This window comes from Plecotus auritus (genome assembly GCF_963455305.1).
Source record: "Plecotus auritus genome assembly, chromosome: 9".
NCBI lineage: Eukaryota > Metazoa > Chordata > Mammalia > Chiroptera > Vespertilionidae > Plecotus > Plecotus auritus.
The window spans coordinates 68,991,325-69,010,492 of NC_137783.1; the positions used below are offsets into that span (position 1 = coordinate 68,991,325).

At 56.6% G+C, this 19,168-nt stretch overlaps 1 protein-coding gene across 3 annotated transcripts; it reads right to left on the minus strand.

The window, feature by feature from the left end:
- Positions 1 to 921: 921 nt before the first annotated feature.
- Positions 922 to 18,853, minus strand: ABCG4 (ATP binding cassette subfamily G member 4). Of its 3 annotated transcripts, none has more exons than XM_080642355.1 (15): positions 18,727 to 18,853; positions 17,995 to 18,259; positions 12,248 to 12,365; positions 11,992 to 12,124; positions 11,829 to 11,879; positions 10,792 to 10,937; positions 9,389 to 9,512; positions 9,155 to 9,269; positions 8,857 to 8,996; positions 7,090 to 7,188; positions 6,743 to 6,911; positions 6,266 to 6,366; positions 3,448 to 3,606; positions 3,210 to 3,328; positions 922 to 3,042 (listed from the first exon to the last, which is right to left on the minus strand). In XM_080642355.1, the coding sequence occupies exons 2-15, from the start codon at positions 18,230 to 18,232 to the stop codon at positions 2,811 to 2,813; spliced, it is 1,944 nt and encodes a 647-aa protein (XP_080498481.1). In that variant the 5' UTR covers positions 18,233 to 18,259; positions 18,727 to 18,853; the 3' UTR covers positions 922 to 2,810. The 3 variants fall into 3 exon arrangements, with proteins under 3 accessions (XP_080498481.1, XP_080498479.1, XP_080498480.1); XM_080642353.1 differs by having other exon boundaries at positions 17,995 to 18,235; positions 18,727 to 18,851; XM_080642354.1 differs by lacking the exon at positions 18,727 to 18,853 and adding an exon at positions 18,441 to 18,566 and having other exon boundaries at positions 17,995 to 18,235.
- Positions 18,854 to 19,168: the final 315 nt, after the last annotated feature.

The following is a 19,168-nucleotide window of genomic DNA, read 5'->3' on the forward strand; positions in this document are numbered from 1 at the left end:
TTTCCCACTCCCACCCTCCACCCCCATAAGAAACAAAGTTAGTCCATCTCCAGGCAAATACACAATCAGTCCTAGATGGGACCCTAATCTAGCCTGTCAATAAGCTCCCTGGGGCACAGCCAGGGTGCTCCCGGCAGCTGGCCAGGTGGGTGCAGTCCCTTCCTTCAGTCCCCGAGCTTCAGGGTTGGAAGGGACGCGGGTGAGACAATGTCCGCTTCTTGCCGTCCTGCCGCCAGCCCACAAGGACTTCTGGACAGTTGCTGACTCCAAAGCTCAGGCTGCCAGGCCCATCTGCAGCCCTGGTGGCTGATGGCTTCGCCCTCGTAAGTGTGGCCCCGAAGGAAAGGAGAGAGGAAGAGAAGGGGAGAACTGGGCGAGCTCAGTGTGGTCTCCCATGCTCATCCTGGGGCTTAGGTTGCAGGTTGGAGCCTACTTCTCATCCCCCATGGGTACCAGGAGGGCCCCGTCAGTTCTGAGGAGAAAGTGAATCCCTCTGCTAAGAGCACACCTATGCCGCAGACACAGGGCCCCACACGGCTAGCGGGTCCACCATGAGCAGTGTCACTGGTCGATGTCAAGGACGAGGAGCAGAGAGGCAGAAGACCTGGTTCCTGGTCCATCTTCATTAGCTAAGGGTCCCTGGACAAGTGATTTAATCCAAGTCTCAGTGTTCCCATCTGCAAAATGGATTGCCATGAAGAATAACATAGGATTGTTATGGGACTCCCTTGAGATAATAAACAGGAAGCATTTGTAAGATGTAAAACATGATCTAGATATTTTACCAGATACACATTTCCTAGGTGACACACACCTAGGACTCACCCTCCCCTGCCACAGGGTCCCTACAGCTCACAAACTCCTGTGCTTTGAAGACCCCTCACAGCCATCAGGTCCAGACCCACACACGTACACACTGCACACTGTATAAATATAGGTTTTATTAATAACAGTGAAATCCCACAAATCACCTGGCATCTCTGTGATGGGGAGAACCTGCGACAGGGTGAGAGAAGGTAGAGTGGTCTATGCACAGTAATAAAGAAGGAAAGAGTAGCCAGGCTGAGGTGGCCCAGTGGTTGAGCGTCCACCTATAAACCAGGTCACAGTTCAATTCTTGGTCAGGGCACATGCCTGGATTGCGGGCTCCATCCCCAATGGGGCATATGCAGGAGGCAGCCAAGTAATGATTCTCTCTCATCATTGATGTTTGTCTTTCTCTCCCTCTCCCTCCCTCTCTGAAATAAATAAAAATATATATGTTTATTAAAAAAAGGGAAGAAAAGCTGAAACCAGTTTGGCTCAGTGGATAGAGCATCGGCCTGAGGACTCAAGGGTCCCAGGTTCAATTCCGGTCAAGGGCATGTACCGTGGTTGCGGGCACATCCCCAGTGGGAGGTGTGCAGGAAGCAGCTGATCGATGTTTCTCTCTCATCGATGTTTCTAGCTCTCTATCCCTCTCCCTTCCTCTCTGTAAAACGCTCTGTAAAATATCAATAAAATATATTTTTTAAAAAAAGGGAAGAAAAGAGTCCTAGGGAAGGGAAATCAGGCATGGAATGAGCCTGGACCTACCAGGAAAGCCAGACACGCTCCAGGTGTGTCTGACTCCTGAAGCTCAGGACGTGCCCAGGGGGTAGAGAGAGATGGGCAAGAGTGTGAATGAGCAGCACGCGGCTGGGGAAGGAACAGAGGAGGGAGAATGCCAGCGTGGCACACAGGGCCCTGGTGGCAGTGGCCAAGGCCAATGGATGCCCCTGCTTGTGCTTGTGTCAGGCCCTGAACTCCAGGGAACGAATGCCCCATGCCACCCCTGGCTCAGGAGGAAGGGAAGCCTGGGGGGTAGAACCTACAGACCCGAAGATGCCCTGGACAACATAGCTTCATCCTTCCTGTCAGAGCAGGACCCCGGGAGGAGGGTGGCGCTGCCCTCCCTGCAGCGCCTGCCAGCACCAGGCCACCAACATGGTTCCTCTGAGCCCCGGGGGCAGCAGGTGTGAGGGCTGAGAGGTCTGGTCCCAGGTCTGTGCCTGGACTCCTGAGAGGCGGGCATGGCAGGCCCGTGGGGGAGTAGAGGAGGGAGGCCTGGCTTCTCCCACTCAGCCCAGAGTGGGATGCATTCTGCAGTCGGGGCCAGCAGGAGAGACAGAGACGTTATTGCAGAGATGCCACCAGCCCCTGTCCAGCCAGAAGGGCGGGAAGGGGACAGGGGCATCCCAGGGCCCCACACGGCTCCCATCCCCAGGACTGGGAGGGTGGTCCAGACAGAAACCCAGCTTCTGTCCAGCAGATTGTCCCATCAGCAAGCGGGGGTGAAGGAGGAAGAGTCTGCCAGAGCCCTTCATACCCATTCTAACATCCACACGGGACTTCCAGGGACCCCATCAGGGCCCAGCCCTGGACCTCCACTTTATAACAGTGTTTACACTTGTGTGGTTGGGACCCCCAGAGCGGGCCACTTTGGTCAGTTGTAAGTGGGGCGCGGAGAGCCTGGGGCTCCCAGGCAGACAGCAGAGGCGGTGCCAGGGCCGGAGGGAGCATGATGGCCCCGTGGTCTTTGCATGCAGGCGTTGAAGAGAGAAGGGAGGAAGCTACAAACCACATCACCCTGGGAGACTCCTGGGCACAGCATGGAGGGCTGCAGCCTGCGCCAGGCCCCGGCTAGGAGCACGGCCAGCTGGCCTGGGGGGAGCGGACAGAGGGCAAGGCAGCTGGGCCAGCACCCAGGGTCCAAGTCCACAGGTTAAAACAGTCCCAAAGGGCTGGAGCCGGCTGCCTGCTGCAGGGGCCGGCCACTGCGGGGCCAGGCTCTATCTCTCCGACTTGACCCGGTACCTGAGCACGAGGTATGCCAGCAGCCGCAGGGCCAGGAAGAAGATGCCCAAGACCAGGAAGTCCACGTAGAGCTTGGCGTCCTCCACATCCAGTGCGCGGAGGATGCTCTGCGGCTCCCGGAACGGGCAGAGCTCCTCTCGGAACGGGCAGGCCAGGTCCCCACGCCCCAGGCCGTACACGGTCAGGATCACACCCTCGAAGCCATACCTGGGCGAGCAGGGGCGTCAGAACGGGGGGCAGTGTGGAGGTCCCTGCCCATCAGAGCAGGGGGCAGCGTGGAGGTCACTGCTCCCCGGGCAGATGGAACTCTGCCGCCCGGGGCTGGCCCCGCAGGAGCACCGGGCCAGTGGCCTGGGAGCCGGGGCCACACTGACCTCACGTAGGAGAGGTAGGAGCTCCACTGCAAGTAGGTGGGGATGGTCTTGAAGCTGACAAAGAAACCGGAGAACAGGAGCACCGGGATGGCAGTCACCGGGCCCACAAACGTGGCCACCTGGAGGGGCGGGAGGGGCCGGGCCATCACAGGGTGACCAGCAGGTTTCCTGCAGGTCTCCCACTCCTATGCCAGCCCGTTTCCTCCCCTCACGGGGCCCCCAATGACAGCCTTCCCACCTGCAGGGAGTTGGAGGCGGCTCCAATGAGCAGCCCCAGAGACTGGGCCACCAACGCCGTGGCCGTGGCAAGGGCCGAGAAGAGGAGGAAGCGGCTGGTCTCCGCGGGCTGGCCCGTCATCCAGTACACGATGCTGCAGTACATGGCGGGGCACACCACCTGGGGGCGGCACAGGCGGGCAGGGGGCTGGGGCGCAGCAGCCAGCCCCTCTGCTTCGTCCAGGCAGGAACCCTGGAGCAGCTCTTCCTAGGATGCTCAGGCCCAGTCCTGCCCTCTCACTCCCGTTCACGCTGCCCGGGCACACATCCTCCTCCCTGGCCATGGAGACCTCCTCCTCGAGGTCCCCGGACCAGCGGAGGCAGAGCTGGAATCCCCGAGCTCCCACGTCCTTCCCACCCGACCTGCTTCTGCCTTCCATTGTTAATTGGTTAATTCTACAGGGGAGTTTTGTCCCCTATGAGTTATTAACTCCTGAAGGGTGAGGACTAAGCCTACTACAGACAGCCCTGCAGGCTGTTCCCTGCACAAGGACACCTGGCCAATATGCAGCCCCCCCAAAAAAGAGGCAGCCGAAGGCACCGGCCCAGCACAGCACCCCCCTGAGGAGGCGCCCACCCTGAGGAGGGCACTGTGATGTTGTGAATCTTCACCAGAGGATATCTTCCCATTGATTTTAGAGAGAGTGGAAGGGAGGGGGAGAGACAGAAAGACATGGATGTGAGAGAGACACATCAACTGGTCGCCTCCTGCATGCAGCCCAGCCAGGGCCGGGGAACCTGCAACCAAGGTATGAGCCCTTGACCGGAATCGAACCCGGGACCCTTTAATCCACAATGCTCTACCACTGAGCCACACTAGCCAGGGCAAGGGGCACCTTTGACTAATTCGCACAAAGGTGCCATATGGGTTACTGGGGGCCCTAGTGCTTGAAGCAGGGTGGTGGGGGCAACAACAACCCCAAATAGCTAACAGTCATTGGACACCGAGTGTGTGCCACGCACCATTCTCAGTACTTGACATGCATTAGCTCATTTAATTCTCACGACTGCTCCCAAGCTCGGTTCCATCATCATCCCATTTCACAGATGGGACTCTGAGGCAGGGACATGCGGCAACCTGCCCGGAGTCTCACAGCGATCCCAGCAGCAGGGCTCCAGAGCCTACACTGTTCTCTACATTTCAAATAAGATTCACGGAGTCACCCTAGCCGGTTTGGCTCAGTGAGTAGAGCGTCAGCCTGCAGACTGAAGGGTCTCAGGTTCAGTTCCAACCAAGGGGACATGCCTGGGTTGTGGGCTCGATCCCCAGTGTGGGATGTGCAGGAGGCAGCCAATCAATGATTCTCTCTCATCATTGATGTTTTTCTCTCTCTCTCCCTCACGCTTCCTCTCTGAAATCAATAAAGAAATCTCTCTATATAAAAAGAGGTAATATGCAAATTAGGCCAGGACTCTGTAACGAGTCATGACCGGACAGGAGGAGGTTGCACACGCAGGTGAGGCCTGAAGCAGAGACAGAGACAGAGGCAGGGGGGCCTGCCCAAGCCGGCACGGCGGCTCAGGCGGCCCTGGAGCAGACACAGGCAGGGGGGCCAGCACTGTGTAGTGCTGGGCTCATGGCAGCCATGGGCTCAGGCAGCCATGGGCTCAGGCCACTGCGAGGCCCAGGGCTCAGGCCTTGCAGCCCCTGTGGCTGGCAGTGGCAGCAGCAGCAGCAGGATGATGGGGGCAGCACCTTCCCTGATCAGCCCAGTTGCCTCCCACAGAGGGAGTCCAGACTATGGCTTAGGCCCACTCCCCTTGGGGAGCGGGCCTAAGCCATCAGTAGGACATCCCCTGAGGGCTCCAGGACTGTGAGAGGGAGCAGGCTGGGCTGAGGGGGCCCCCCTTCAGTGCACGAATTTTCATGCACCAGGCCTCTAGTATATTTATAGATATACTAGAGGCCCAGTGCACAAAATTCATGCACTTGGGGAGCATCCCTCAGCCCAGCCTGTGCCCTCTCACAGTCTGGGAGCCCTTGGGGGATGTCCCACTGACAGCTTAGGCCTCCCACCACTGCCACTGCACTCGCCAATCATGAGCCTGGCTTCTGGCTGAGCTGTGCTCCCCCTGTGGGAGCACACTGACCACCAGGGGGCAGCTCCTGCATTGAGCGTCTGCCCGCTGGTGGTCAGTGTGGGTCATAGTGACCGGTCGTTCTGCCACTTGGTTTATTTGCATATTAGCCTTTTATTATATAGGATATATATCTTACCTAATAATAGACAAACATGTAAATTGACCGTACCTCTGCTACGCCACCAGCCAATCAGGAGTGATATGCAAATCAACCCAATAAAGATGGCGGTTAATTTGCATACACAGGCAACGAGTGACAGGGGCAGGATGCTTGCATTGTCACCATGGCAACGACGCAGGCTTTCTGCCCCATCCCCGGTCTCTCAGGGCCTCTGGGCAGCATGGGAAGGCGGGGCTGGAGCGGAAAGAGGTGGCTCTGGGGCCTGAACAGAAAGGGGCTGGGCAGGAGTGGAAAGGCAGTGCCAGCAGCCAGGGAAAGGAAAGCCCATTCTAGCATGAATCTTCATGCATCGGGCTTCTAGTATACATATATTAAAAAAAGACCATCCATCTTGCTCACTACTACGTCCCTGCCTGGCACAGAGCCTGGCGCACGGCAGGTCCTCACCACCAATTTTTGAAGTGAGTAGAAGTAAAGGAAAAGATGACAGGTGACAAGGTGGAGGGAGGCAAGCAAGCGAGGCTGGAAGGAGTGAGAAGGGAGGGAAGGGGTGGGCAGGTGGGAGGGAGAGGCTCACCTGGAAGGGCACATCGGCCATGGTCTTGGCCAGGTAATAGGCCTTGAGGCTGTACCAGTAGTTGAGATGTTCCCTCATGAAGACTGCCATCTCTAAGGGGACTGAGGGCATGCAGCGATCAGGCTCCTGGCCCTGCCCAGCATCCCGCCCCTGCCCAGCATTCCGCCCCTGCCCAGCACCCTGCCCCTGCCAGGACCCTGCCCTGCCCAGCCACCCCGCCCCTGCCCAGAACCCCGCCCCTGCCAGGACCCTGCCCCTGCCCAGCCACCCCACCCCTGCTGGGACCCCACCCCTGCCCAGCCACCCCACCGCTGCCGGGACCCTGCCCCTGCCCAGCCACCCCACCCCTGCCAGGACCCTGCCCTGCCCAGCACCCCACCCCTGCCCAGCACCCCCACCCCTGCCCAGCACCCCGCCCCTGCCCAGCACCCCCGCCCCTGCCCAGCACCCCACCCCTGCCCAGGCAGCTCTGCTCACAGGTGAGCACGGTGGGCATCAGGGCAGCGAACATGAGGAAGAGCATGGAGAAGAAGAGGCAGCCCGTGTTGTTAAAGACCTTGCTGGCATCGTCTCCGATGTGCAGGTAGAGGAGGCCAATGAGCACACCAATCACCACGTGGGACACGAACCGCAGGTGGGTCAGGACCTGTGGACAAGGTCATCGCTAGGAGCAGGGTGGCCACAGGCTGGGACGGGCAGCCAGGCTGGGGCAGGAGCTCAGAGCTGCCCTCCCCGGCACAGGGGCCCCGAGGGTGCTGCTGGGATCCTGTGCCCCACAAGGCTTGGCCTGCGCCAGCCTCCTCTCCCCCAGCCTGACGCCTCACCGTGTCCCTGAGGATGGACAGGAAGGTCCTCCTGAAGAGGATGCAGAACTGAGTAAGAGTGCTGGTGGCAAAGCTGTGGCTTTCAATGGGGTCCACTTCCTGGGGAGAGGAAATTGGATCCATGACCACCGACACACCCAGCCACCACACACACAGCCAATCACACACCCAGCCACCACACACCCACCCACACACTCACCCACACACCCACACACCCACACACCCACCCATACCCAGCCACCATGCACCCACACACCGAGCACTCAGCCCAGGCATGGAACCCAGGCCCTCCGCCAGGGCAGGGTGAGTGTCTACAGGAGGAGGACTAATAACCATCGAGCTGTGTGCCTGGAAGCCGGCCTTAGGGTGTGAATCCCAAGGAGACACAGAGAGACAGGAGGAGGGATAACCACTTGGGATGGAGGAGACAGGAAGGGAGTCAAGAACACCCAGGAGGGCCCCTAGTAGGTCAGTCACTTCTCTTCTCTTTAATCCATCATAAAACATTTGCCCTACCTCACCGGCTGGCTCAATGGATGGAGTGTTGGCCTGCGGACCAAAGGGTCCCAGGTTCAATTCTGGTCAAGGGCACATACACTGCTGACAGGCTCCTCCCGGCCGGGGCCCTCATCAGGGCTCGTGCAGGAGGCAACCAATCGATGTGTTTCTCTCACATCAATATTTCTGTCTTCCACTCTCTCTAAAAAAATCAATGGAAAAATATCTTCGGGTGAGGATTAACAAACACACACACATTTATTCTAAGGGTATAATACCTTTATGCCACCACTTATTTTAAATAGTGTATTTTTATTCATTTCAGAGAGGAAAGGAGAGGAAGAGAGAGATAGAAACATCAATAATGAAAGAGAATCACTGATCAGCTGCCTCCTGCACACCCCACACTGGGGATCGAGCCTGCAACCCGGGCATGTGCCCTGACGGGGAATCGAACTTCGACCTCCTGGTTCACAGGTCAACGCTCAATGCCTGAGCCCCGCGGCCAGGCCCCCTCTTTCACAGTAACACTCCGTGACAATAACGGGGACAGCAGGCGCTCACTGGAGGAGGAAAGCGGGCGCTGAGGGGCACCAGTGGCACCAGCTGCTGCCAAGAGCTTTCCGTGATGGTCTTCGTCGCCCCAGCAGCCCTGAGAGCTCCGTCGCAGCACCTCAAGGTTGGAGCACAGCCAGCCACACTGGCCACAAGGCCAGCGGCAGCGTCGGTCTGGCTTGCCCAGCGGCACTGTGCTGGCACATGGACAACACCCTATAGACGCTCAGCAAAAATTCCCTGAAGAAGCCCTAGCCAGTCACTCAGTGGTTAGAGCGTCAGCCCTCGCTGACAGGGCAGGGGTTCGATGCCTGGTCCAGGGCATGTACCTGGGACGCAGGCTCAAACCCCAGCCTGATAGGGTCGCACACAGGAGGCAACCCATCGATGTGACTCTCTCACATCAGTGTGTTTCTCTCCCTCTCTACCCCCTCCCTTCCACTCCATCTAAAAGCAATGAAAAATATCCTTGGGTGAGGATTAAAAAAAAATAATAAAAATTTCAAACGCTGAAGGAAGGGGTGAATGCAGGAGAAGGAGAAGCGCAGAGGCCCCATCCCCAAGGGAGGCAGCTGCTCCCAGTGGCCACTCCAGCCCCAGTGCTCCCCAGCCCCTGGGCTGCGGTGCCTCTGAGGCAGCCTCCTTGGCAGGGCCTTTATCCTGATCCTTCCCCTCTCCCCCACTCTGCACTCTGCCCTCTTCGTCCCTACTCACCAGAGGGCAAGGGGGGCAGGGGGCAGGGGCCTCATTCTTCTCAAGGCTCTTCTTCTCTGTCATGGCGCACAGCCCATTCTGCACGGCCCGGAACAGCATTGGGTTCAGGTCTCCGTATTCGCCAGAGGCCACCTCGATAACTGGGGGACACCGAGCGGGGTGTGCGGCTAAGCTCTAGCCTCGGTTCCCAAGGGCAAGCCGGCCCCTCTTGGGTGTAAGGTGAAGGTGGGGAGCATGACCCCAGCCCCCAGCTCAGCCCCCTCAGTGCTCAGCCCTGCCCCCACCCCGGCCCACTCACTGAAGTCAGCTGGGTTGTGGTAGGTGGGGCAGTGTAAGCCCAGGCCCTTCAGGTAGGGGATCAGCTTGGTGACCAGGCCCTTGAATATGCATTGGCCCTGGCTCAGGATGTAGAGCTGAGGCGGAGAAGAGGGTGAGGAAGACAAGCCCGTGGTGCAGGCGGCCAGCAGCACCGCTGTGGACCCTTCCCTCACCCCATCACAGGCCAGGCAGCTCTGAGGCCAGAGACACTCACCTTGTCAAACATCTCAAAGAGCTTGGCACTGGGCTGGTGGATGGTGCAGATAACAGTGCGGCCGCCCTGGGCCAGCGACTTCATGAGGGACACCACCTGGAAGCAGGACGCGCTGTCCAGACCACTGTACAGAGAGAGGCCCCGGGGAGGGGAGGCCTGAGAATTGGGTGGAGCCTGGAAAAGGGAGTGCTTGGGGTGGGACAGCTACTATACAGGGGCTGGGGCTGGCAGGAAGGGGTCCCTCTGATCCAGACATTTGGAGGGACCAAGAAGCCCAATGTGACAAGCATATATTGAGCACCTATTGAATGCCAGGCACTGGGATTACAATGAGGAATAAATAAGAGGTAAAGAAGTGCACGGATCCTTTGCAATCACATGGAACATGCTGTGGAAACACGGAGTAAAAGAGGTGGAGGATTCAGCCCTTCTGCATGAGGGTTTTGCAGGGAAGTGAGAGAAGGTTCTGGAAGGAGAACCCGCTAAGCCAGGTGAAGGTGGAAAGGAAGGCATAGTGGGGAAGGGCATTCCGGGCAGAAGACACAGCACGTGCAAAGCTTAGAAGCATGAATCACATGGCCCAACTCAGGGATTCTAAGCGACTCGATGTTATTAGAGCATACAAGACAGCGTGCAGCAAGAGGTGAGGTCAGAGCAGGGCCTTGTGAGTCCTGACTTTATCCTGAAGGCAAATGGTGTCATACGTGTTCTCAGTGGGGGGGGAGAGCATCGCCAGGCTTGGCTTTTTTTTTTTTTTTTAATCCTCACCAGAGGATATTTTCCCATTGGTTTTAGAGAGAGTGGAAGAGAGAGGAAAAGATAGAAACATTGGTGTGAGAGAAATACATTGATTGGTTGCCTCCTGCAGGAGCCCCAACCAGGACCCGGAAGAAGTCTGCAACCGAGGTACGTGCCCTTGACTGGAATCAAAGCCAGGACCCTTTGGTCTGCAGGCTGTCGCTCTATCCACTGAGCACCACCGGCCAGAGCTGAACTTGGCTTTTAGGAAGCTCACTGCGTGGCGGCTTATAGGAAGGATGGGCTGGGAGAGGCTGGAGGTGAGGACATAGGAGCAGGTTGCAGAAATGCGGGCAATGGTTGGTGGTGCCTTGAACTTAGCGCTGGCACTAGGGAGGGGCTGGGTGAAGCTGAGAGGTGGAGAAGGAGGTAGAATCTGCAGGACTTGGTGACTGGCTGTGGCGAGAGAAGGAGAGGGAGGCATCAGGCAAGGAGGACACGGTTTCTGCCTGTGGAGGACGGGCTGCGTAGCCACGGGCCTGGCAGGGATAGAGAGAGGCGTGAGCCTCATCCTGGCCCAGGAGGCTGAGGGCAGGCTCTGGTCTCCACAGCCAAACAGGTGCTGCCTCCAGTGTGGGCTCAGGCCGGGGAAGGGGGAGAACTACCTGGTGGGCTCATCGAAGAACATGACGGGCGGGTTGTTGACCAGCTCCAGGGCGATAGCCAGGCGCTTCCTCTGCCCGCCCGAGAGCAGGGCTGTCCTCGTGTGGGAGCAGGACATCAGGCCCAGTGCCGTCAGGATCTCCGTCACCTGCCCGGCCCCCCAACCCCAGTCAGCTTCAGAGTCTCTGCTTCCCTGGGCACACCCCAATTTATTTATTTATTTTTTTAAAAAATTTTATTGATTTCAGAGAGGAAGGTAGAGGGAGAGAGAGAGATAGAAACATCAGTGAAGAGAGAGAATCATTGATTGGCTGCCTCCTGCATGTCCCCTACTGGGGATCGAGCCCACAACCCGGGCATGTGGCCTTGACTAGAATCAAACCTGGGACCCTTCAGTCCGCAGGCCAACGCTCTATCCACTGAGCCAAATCAGCTAGGGCCGTGGTCGGCAAACTGCGGCTCGCGAGCCACTTATGGCTCTTTGGCCCCTTGAGTGTGGCTCTTCCACAAAATACCACGGCCTGGGCGAGTCTATTTTGAAGAAGTGGCATTAGAAGAAGTTTAAGTTTAAAAAATTTGGCTCTCAAAAGAAATTTCAAACGTTGTACTGTTGATATTTGGCTCTGTTGACTAAAGAGTTTGCTGACCACTGAGCTAGAGCATATTTATTTATTTAAAAAAATATATTTTTATTGATTTCAGAGAGGAAGGGAAAGGGAGAGAGAGAGAGAAACATCAATGATGAGAAGGAATCATTGATCAGCTGCCTCCTGCACGCCCCCTAGTGGAGACCAAGGCGGCAACCTGGGCACATGCCCTGACTGCAGAATTGAACTGTGACCTCCCGGCTCATAGGTTGATGTTAAACCATTGAGTCATGTTGGCCGGGCTGGGCTGACCCCAACTTAAGCATCTCCCTTAAGTCTAGGGCGCCAGTCTTATACACCACTCTCCCCGCCTCCCCAATTCAGGGCCTCAGAACACAGTAGCACCAAAAAGGATGGCCGTCCCATCCCTACCCTTCCCCTGCCCCACTCACCAGCTCCTTCTTCACCTCTTGCTTCTCACTCAGCTTCAGGTTAGCAGACACCTGAGGCCCAGAGAACAGGCGGGTCAGCTGTGTGTGAGAGGAGGCCCTTGATCCTTAGCCCAGGAGGAGGGTGGGGCTGGAGGGGCGCTGGGAGGAGAGTCGCCAGCCTCACCATCATGGCCTCCCACACGGTGAGGTGCGGCAGCAGCAGGTCGTCCTGCATGATGTAGCAGGACATCTTGCGGAAGGTCCTCAGCTCCCGCGGCCTCCCGTTGACCAGGATCTGCCCCTTCATTCCCGACTCCCTGCAGCGGCGTCATTGGGGATGGGGGTCGAGGCTGCTTCAGACACCTGCTGGGCTCCCCAGAGGGGGGGGAGCGGTCCTCCTCCCTGGGCCCTGCCCCAACTCCATCCAGTGTCATCCTTACCTATATCCTGCCAAGATGTTCATGAACGTGGACTTGCCAGCCCCTGAGGGGCCCATGATGCCAATTAGCTCCCGGCGGCAGAATTTACCCGATAGACACTTGAGGAGGGTCTTATAACCTGCAGTGACCGAGGGAGGAATGTTGGATAAGGGCTAGAGTGAGCAGTGGCCTCCAGACTTGGAGGAGCCACCATGACTGTCAGGGCAATGGGCAGTCTTTGCTCAGTATGAAGCAGGAGGATGGAGGAGGAACCTTCAGAGCCCCTAGAAATGACCACCATACTGTCGGAGTCCCAGCAGTGACCAGGCCCTGGCTGGTGTGGCGCAGTGGCTAGAGCGTAGGCCTGTGGACTGAAGGGTCCCGGGTTCCATTCTGGTCAAGGGCACATGCCTGGGTTGCAGGCTCCCTCCCCAGTGGGGGGCATGCAGTAGGCAGCCGATGATTGGTGATTCTCTCTCATCATTGATGTTTCTATCTCTTTCTCCCCCTCCCTTCCTCTCTGAAATCAATAAAAATAGATTTTTTTTAAGTACCAGAGGTGGCAATGCTCTTCTGAAAGCCATGGGGAAACCCCACATCTCATGGCTGGGCATGGGGACAGGTCAAGGTTATAGTCAGCTGTCAGTCACGCTCTCACCCCCTGCAGATAGCTTTCCCACTGACCCAGCCCAAGCTTCTGGGTAGCCCCTGGGTTCACGGAGCACTTCTCACCGCCAGCATGGCTGGTATTTGCTTGTGCCCATCGCTCCCCCTCCTCCAGCCCCTCAGCCAGTGAGCTCCTGAGGCAGGTCTTTGTCTTCCTCATCTTGTAGCCTCTGCAGACTGTCTGGCAACTAGATGCTCCATAGTGTTTTCTCCATGGACATGTGTTCTCAGAGACTGGGCCTTGTTCTGAAAGGCCATCTTCTCTGTGGGCGCTCTGCCCCGGGCTTGGATCTGCAGCCCCTAACACGGCCCAGTAAAAGCTCACCTTCATTCACTCATCGGAAGGCAGAATAGGCACTGGGTTAGAGTCAGGTGAATCTAGGTTCAATTCTAGCTCCAGCCATAGCTGGTTTGGCTCAGTGGATAGAGCATCCGTGTGCAGACTAAACGGTACCAGGTTCGATTTCAGTCAAGGGCACATGCCGGGTTGCGGGCTCTATCCCCAGTAGGGGATGAGCAAATGTAATCAATTAAAAAATAAAATAAAAGATCCAGCCGAAACCGGTTTGGCTCAGTGGATAGAGCGTCGGCCTGCGGACTGAGGGGTCCCGGGTTCGATTCCGGTCAAGGGCATGTACCTTGGTTGCGGGCACATCCCCAGTGGGGGTGTGCAGGAGGCAGCTGATCGATGCTTCTCTCTCATCGATGTTTCTAGCTCTCTATCCCTCTCCCTTCCTCTCTGTAAAATATCAATAAAATATATTAAAAAAAAAAAAAAGATCCAATGAAATAATCTATGTAAAGCATATGACAGTGTTTGGTACGCAGCCCACTAAAAAGGTGACATCATATTATTAATTCTATTTGACAAGTGTTATTGATATCTACTATATTCCATCCAGACAGTGGACAAAACAATGAGAAAGACACAGTTCCTGTACTCAAGAAGCCCACAATCTAGGTAAAAAAGATCTGAGGAGCCCTAGCTGGTTTGGCTCGGTGGCTAGAGCGTCGGCCTGCAGACTGAAGGGTCCCACGTTCGATTCCGGTCAAGGGCACATGCCCAGGTTGCGGGTTCGATCCCCAGTTGGGGGCATGCAGGAGGCAGCCATTCAATGATTCTCTCTCATCATTGATGTTTCTATCTCTCTCTCCCTCTTCCTTCCTCTCTGAAATCAATAAAAATATATTTAAAAAATAAAATGATCTGAGGTAAGATCTATAAGATCTATAAGGGTTACAACAAAAGTACATGCCCGGCCGCTGTTGCTCAGTGGTTGAGTGTTGACCCATGAACCAGGAAGTAACTGGTTCGCCCCAGTCAGGGCACATGCCTGGGTTGCAGGCTCCCTCCCCAGCAAGGGATCTCTGAAATCAATAAAAATATATACACCTATATATTTTTATTGATTTCAGAAATGAAGGAAGAGAGAGAGAGAGAAACATCAATGATGAGAGAGAATCATTGATTAGCTGCCTCCTACATGCCCCCTATGGAGATTAAGCCTGCAACCCGTGCATGTCTCTAATCAGGAATTGAACCATGACCTCCTGGTTCCTGGATCAACACTCAACCACTGAGCCATGCCCAGCTGGGCAATAAAAATATATTTTTTAAAAAGTATAAATAGCCCTAACCGGTTTGGCTCAGTGGATAGAGCGTCGGCCTATGGACTGAAGGGTCCCAGGTTCGATTCCGGTCAAGGGCATGTACCTGGGTTGTGGGCACATCCCCAGTAGGGGGCGTGCAGGAGGCAGCTGATCGATGTCTCTCTCTCATCGATGTTTCTAACTCTCTATCCCTCTCTCTTCCTTTCTGTAAAAAAATCAATAAATATATATATTTTTTAAAAAAGTATAAATAATGTACAATGCAGATGCAGACAATAGGACTGATCAGGGCGGAGGGCAAGGGGAAATCAGGAATGGCTTCATGGAAGAGGTGGTATTTGCACTAAGTCTTGAAGGAAAAGCAGATTCCAAAATGGAAAGGGAAGGCAGAAGTCCTCCAGGCTCTGGGAGAAAAAGCTCTCCCATACAGGCACATCTCTGTAATACAATCCAGGGAGCCGAGGGCAGTGACTGCCGGGGTCACCTGGTGAGACAGGGGTGAAGAGAAGGATGGAGCCAATGAGGTGGGCCTGGCCTGCTATGCTTGCAGACCTGGCTCTATGAGGCCAAACCACCAATCCCCTGCCAGTTCCTTTCTCACTGTCATCCTCTCTGACTCCCACAGAGCCCAGGTCCCTCTCCACTCTGTCTCCTTAGCAGAGACAGTGAAGTGAGGTGATTTCTCACCTCCCCCCAGCACCCAGCTGTCCCCTGGGACATCCTGTCAGGGGGGACAGCTGCTGCCCACTGGGGGTCCTGAGTGCACCACCTGCCGGGATGGTGCTTCACAGTTCATGTCGCCTTTCTGAGTGTCCTCCACCCACCACAGTTACCCTCTCAGGAGGCAACACACTACCTTCCAAAATATACTCAAGGTTGAATCTGCATAGGCTAATTCCATTTTCCTCAATTGATAACACAAACTGAATGAAGAAATTGGTGAAAATTTGAAAGTTAAAAAAAAAAGAAAGAAAGAAAAAGATGGCAGTGGCTCCCAGGATATTCCAAAGCACACAGTTTTATACATGCTCATGGGGGCTGACCCCCTCGAGTGGGGATGCATGCATTTATCCGATCCAAACCAACCCGGTCGGCCTCCCCTTGGCCCCAGTGGGCTAGGGGTGGGGAGTGGGGTGGGCACCGGCGGCAAAAACAAAACAACAACAAACAAAGCATTCTGTTTTATCTGTCGGATCTATAGTTTGGGATCCAGGTTGTGATAAGAAAATCTCTCAGAAAAATATTGCCCCTTTGGCTAACATCCCCAAAGCACCCGTTTACCTAGTGATTTAAACTAGTTGATATACAGCACTTAGAAAAATAAATACTACACAAATTCCAATAGGAAAGCCTTTGAAGCTCATTTACAACGTTCATCACCTTTGTTGCTGCTGTAGCAACAAGAATGAAGCCACTGGGGCCCGGGGTACCCAGTGACTCCCCCCCACCCCACTCCCAGGTCACAGGGCAAGCTGTTTCCTCGGACAGGGGAGGTCACACATCATGGATCAGAAGGCATGCTTCTGTACCTCAGCACATGCCTTTCAGAGACACGCACTGAGTAGCTTCTTTAGCAGGAGAGAGCTGGAAGCAATGAGCCTTCCCCGCTTTGAATCACAGCCAATCACTAGACAAAATGCTGATGGCTAAGTCAGGCAACTTTCACTTGCCTTTCACAGAGCATTTCCACAGATAACCTCGGAGCTTCGCAACAAGCTGCGTGGGGCATCCTTATCATCCCAGTTTACAGATGAGGACAGTGAGGCCAGGAGAGGGTAAGCAGCCTTCCCAAGGTCACATCTCTCTTTTTTTTAATATATTTTTTTTATTGATTTCAGAGAGGAGGGGAGAGGGAGAGAGAGAGAGAAGCATCAATGATGAGAGGATCATTGATCGGCTGCCCACTGGGGATCAAGCCTGTGCCCTGACTGGAAATTGAACCATGACCTCCTGGTTTGTAGATCCACACTCAACCACTGAGCCACGCTGGCTGGGCAAGGCCACATATCTTACAAGTGGCTAGGAACCCATGTCAGGGATTCCTGCTGGACCATAACTACTCAGCATGGAAGGGAACTGCCAGGCCTTCGGGCAGTAGAGAACCAAAGTTCTAGTCCTGCCGAAACCGGTTTGGCTCAGTGGATAGAGCGTCGGCCTGTGGACTGAAAGGTCCCGGGTTCGATTCCGGTCAAGGGCATGTACCTTGGTTGCGGGCACATCCTCAGTGGGAGGTGTGCAGGAGGCAGCTGATCGATGTTTCTCTCTCATCGATGTTTCTAGCTCTCTATCCCTCTCCCTTCCTCTCTGTGAAATATCAATAAAATATATTAAAAAAAAAAAATTCTAGTCCCACCTCAGTAACTCCCTTTGCAATTTTAAGTCAATCTTCCAGAGTCTCCATGTCCTTAACTATGAAATAAAGATAGTAATATCTCCTACCAAGGATATAATAGGGCTATTGTGACTATTGAGATAATTAATTAAAAAGTGTTTTAAGAGATCAAGGAATGAAGTTGTATGCATATATGCATAACCCATGGACACAGACAATGGGGAGGCAAGGGCCTGAGGGCAGGGGGTGGACGGAACGGGCTGGAAGAGGTTAATGGGGGGAAGGGGGAAGGAGAACCTATGTGATACTTTCAACAATAAAGATTTATTTTAAAAAAGTGTTTTGCCCTGGCCCTGGCTGGTGTGTCTCAGTGGTTAGAGTGCTGGCCTGCCCCCCAAAAGGTGGGAGTTTGATTCCCAGTCAAGGGCATATATCTGGGTTGCAGATTCAATCATGGCCCTGGGTGGGGCATGTGCAGGAGGCAACCAATCGATGTGTCTCTCTCACATTTGATGTTTCTCTCTCTCTCTCTGCCTCCATCCCTCCCTTCCTTCCTTCCACTCTTTCTAAAGAAAAAAAAAAAAGTATTTTGTTCTGGCTGGTGTGGCTCAGTTGGTTGGAATATAGTCCCATTCACTGAAGGGTTGCAGGTTTGATTCCTAGTCAGGGCACATATCTAGGTTGTGGGTTTGATCCCCAGTTGGGGCACATACAGGAAGGAACCAATCCATGTTTCTCTCACATGTTTTCCTCTCTCCCTCTCCCTTCCTCTCTGAAATCAATAAAAACATATTTTTAAAAACTAGCAGTGTTCTAGAGGTACAAGGTTATTTGCTAAACACACACACACACACACACACACACACACACTTCCTTATGCCAGCCCTCAAAGGCAAGAATCCTCCCTAAACATGAAGAAAACTCCTCAATGAGCAAAGGAAAGCGTCAATGACCAAGGGAACCTAGTGCTCCCCAGAGCTCCCACGCGTGGAGAGACCCAGCCCCTGGCACCTCCACTGAAGGGCTGAGGCTTCCGTGTGCCCGCGGGGCAGGCTTTGAAGAAGGGTACACCCAGGCCTCCTGCTCATTGCGGGGCGCGGGGGGGCCCCAGCTTCCCGCCACCTGCTCCCCCAACCGCATGTCCCCCCCTACTCCCTACCGCGCCTTCGCCAGCAGGGCCCCTCGCGCACGGAGTAGGACAGCTCCACGAACTCCACGTCCACGGCCGAGCGCTTGGGGAGGTGGGAGAAGCGCTGCGCCTCGGTGATGTGGTTCTCCACCTTCTTCAGGTGCGCGGTCAACACGGGGGGCTCCGGCCCGACCTCCAGCGCCCCGACCGCGGCCACAGCCCCGGCTCCTAGCCCGCGGCCCGCGGCCTCCAGCGCCTTCGCCGCCATCGCCTGCGGTGCGGGGCCTGCTCAATGCTGGGGACCCAGGCCCGGTCAGAGCCCCCGTTCCTAATTCTGCCTCCGCCCCGCCCCCCGCCTCCCTCTCCAGCGGAGGCACCCGGCTCCCCGCCGCCGGAGCCTCGCCCTCTCCGCGCCCCGCACCCGGCGCAGCCCCGCCTCGGACCCGCAGCCCAGCCCAGCCCAGCACGGCCTGTACCGCCTCTCCTCCGGGGGCTCCAATGTCCCCCGCAGCACCAGGGATGGGCCGGTTGGGCGGCGGGAGGGTGACCGCCGGGAGGTTGGGGTGCAGGTGGGCGCCGGGCAGGCCGGGGAAGCGGGGGCAGGAGGCTCCACCCCGTCCCGGGCGTAGCGCCCTGGCCCCTCCCGTCGGCGCCCCGCGTCTCGCGCCCCAGGCGCTCCCTGCAGACCGGGGCACCCCGAACCCCCTACCCCCAGCTGGCCAGGCCCCCGCGGGGCTCCCCCACCCCCGCGCGCCGTGTCACCTTGAGGCGCCCCGGGTGGGCCGAGCCGGATGCTCCGCGCAGTCACCGCCGGGGATGGGGCCTCCGGGCTGCGGCACCCGATCCGGCGTTCGGTCCCCGCAGCGCGGGCCGGGGCGGGGCGGGCGCAGGGGTTCCCGGGGCGGGGGGATGCCCGGTTGCGCGGGGAGGTCAGGGCCCTTCGTCGCGGGGCTACGCACACGGGTCCCCGAGCCCGGTCCTCCGGCCCGTCCTCCGACCCGCCGGGCGACGCGCTCCCCTCGGAGCGCCTCTCAGCCCCGCGTCCTTAAAGGGCCGGCGCCGCCCGCAGCCGCGGGGCGGGGTGACGAGGAGGAAGGCGAGCGGCGCCGGCCACGCGGCCCGAGCGCACAGCGTGGACCGGGCGGGCAGGCTGGCGGCGAAGGGCTGGTGTGGGGCAGGCGGGCGAGGAGAGCTGGTCGCGCAG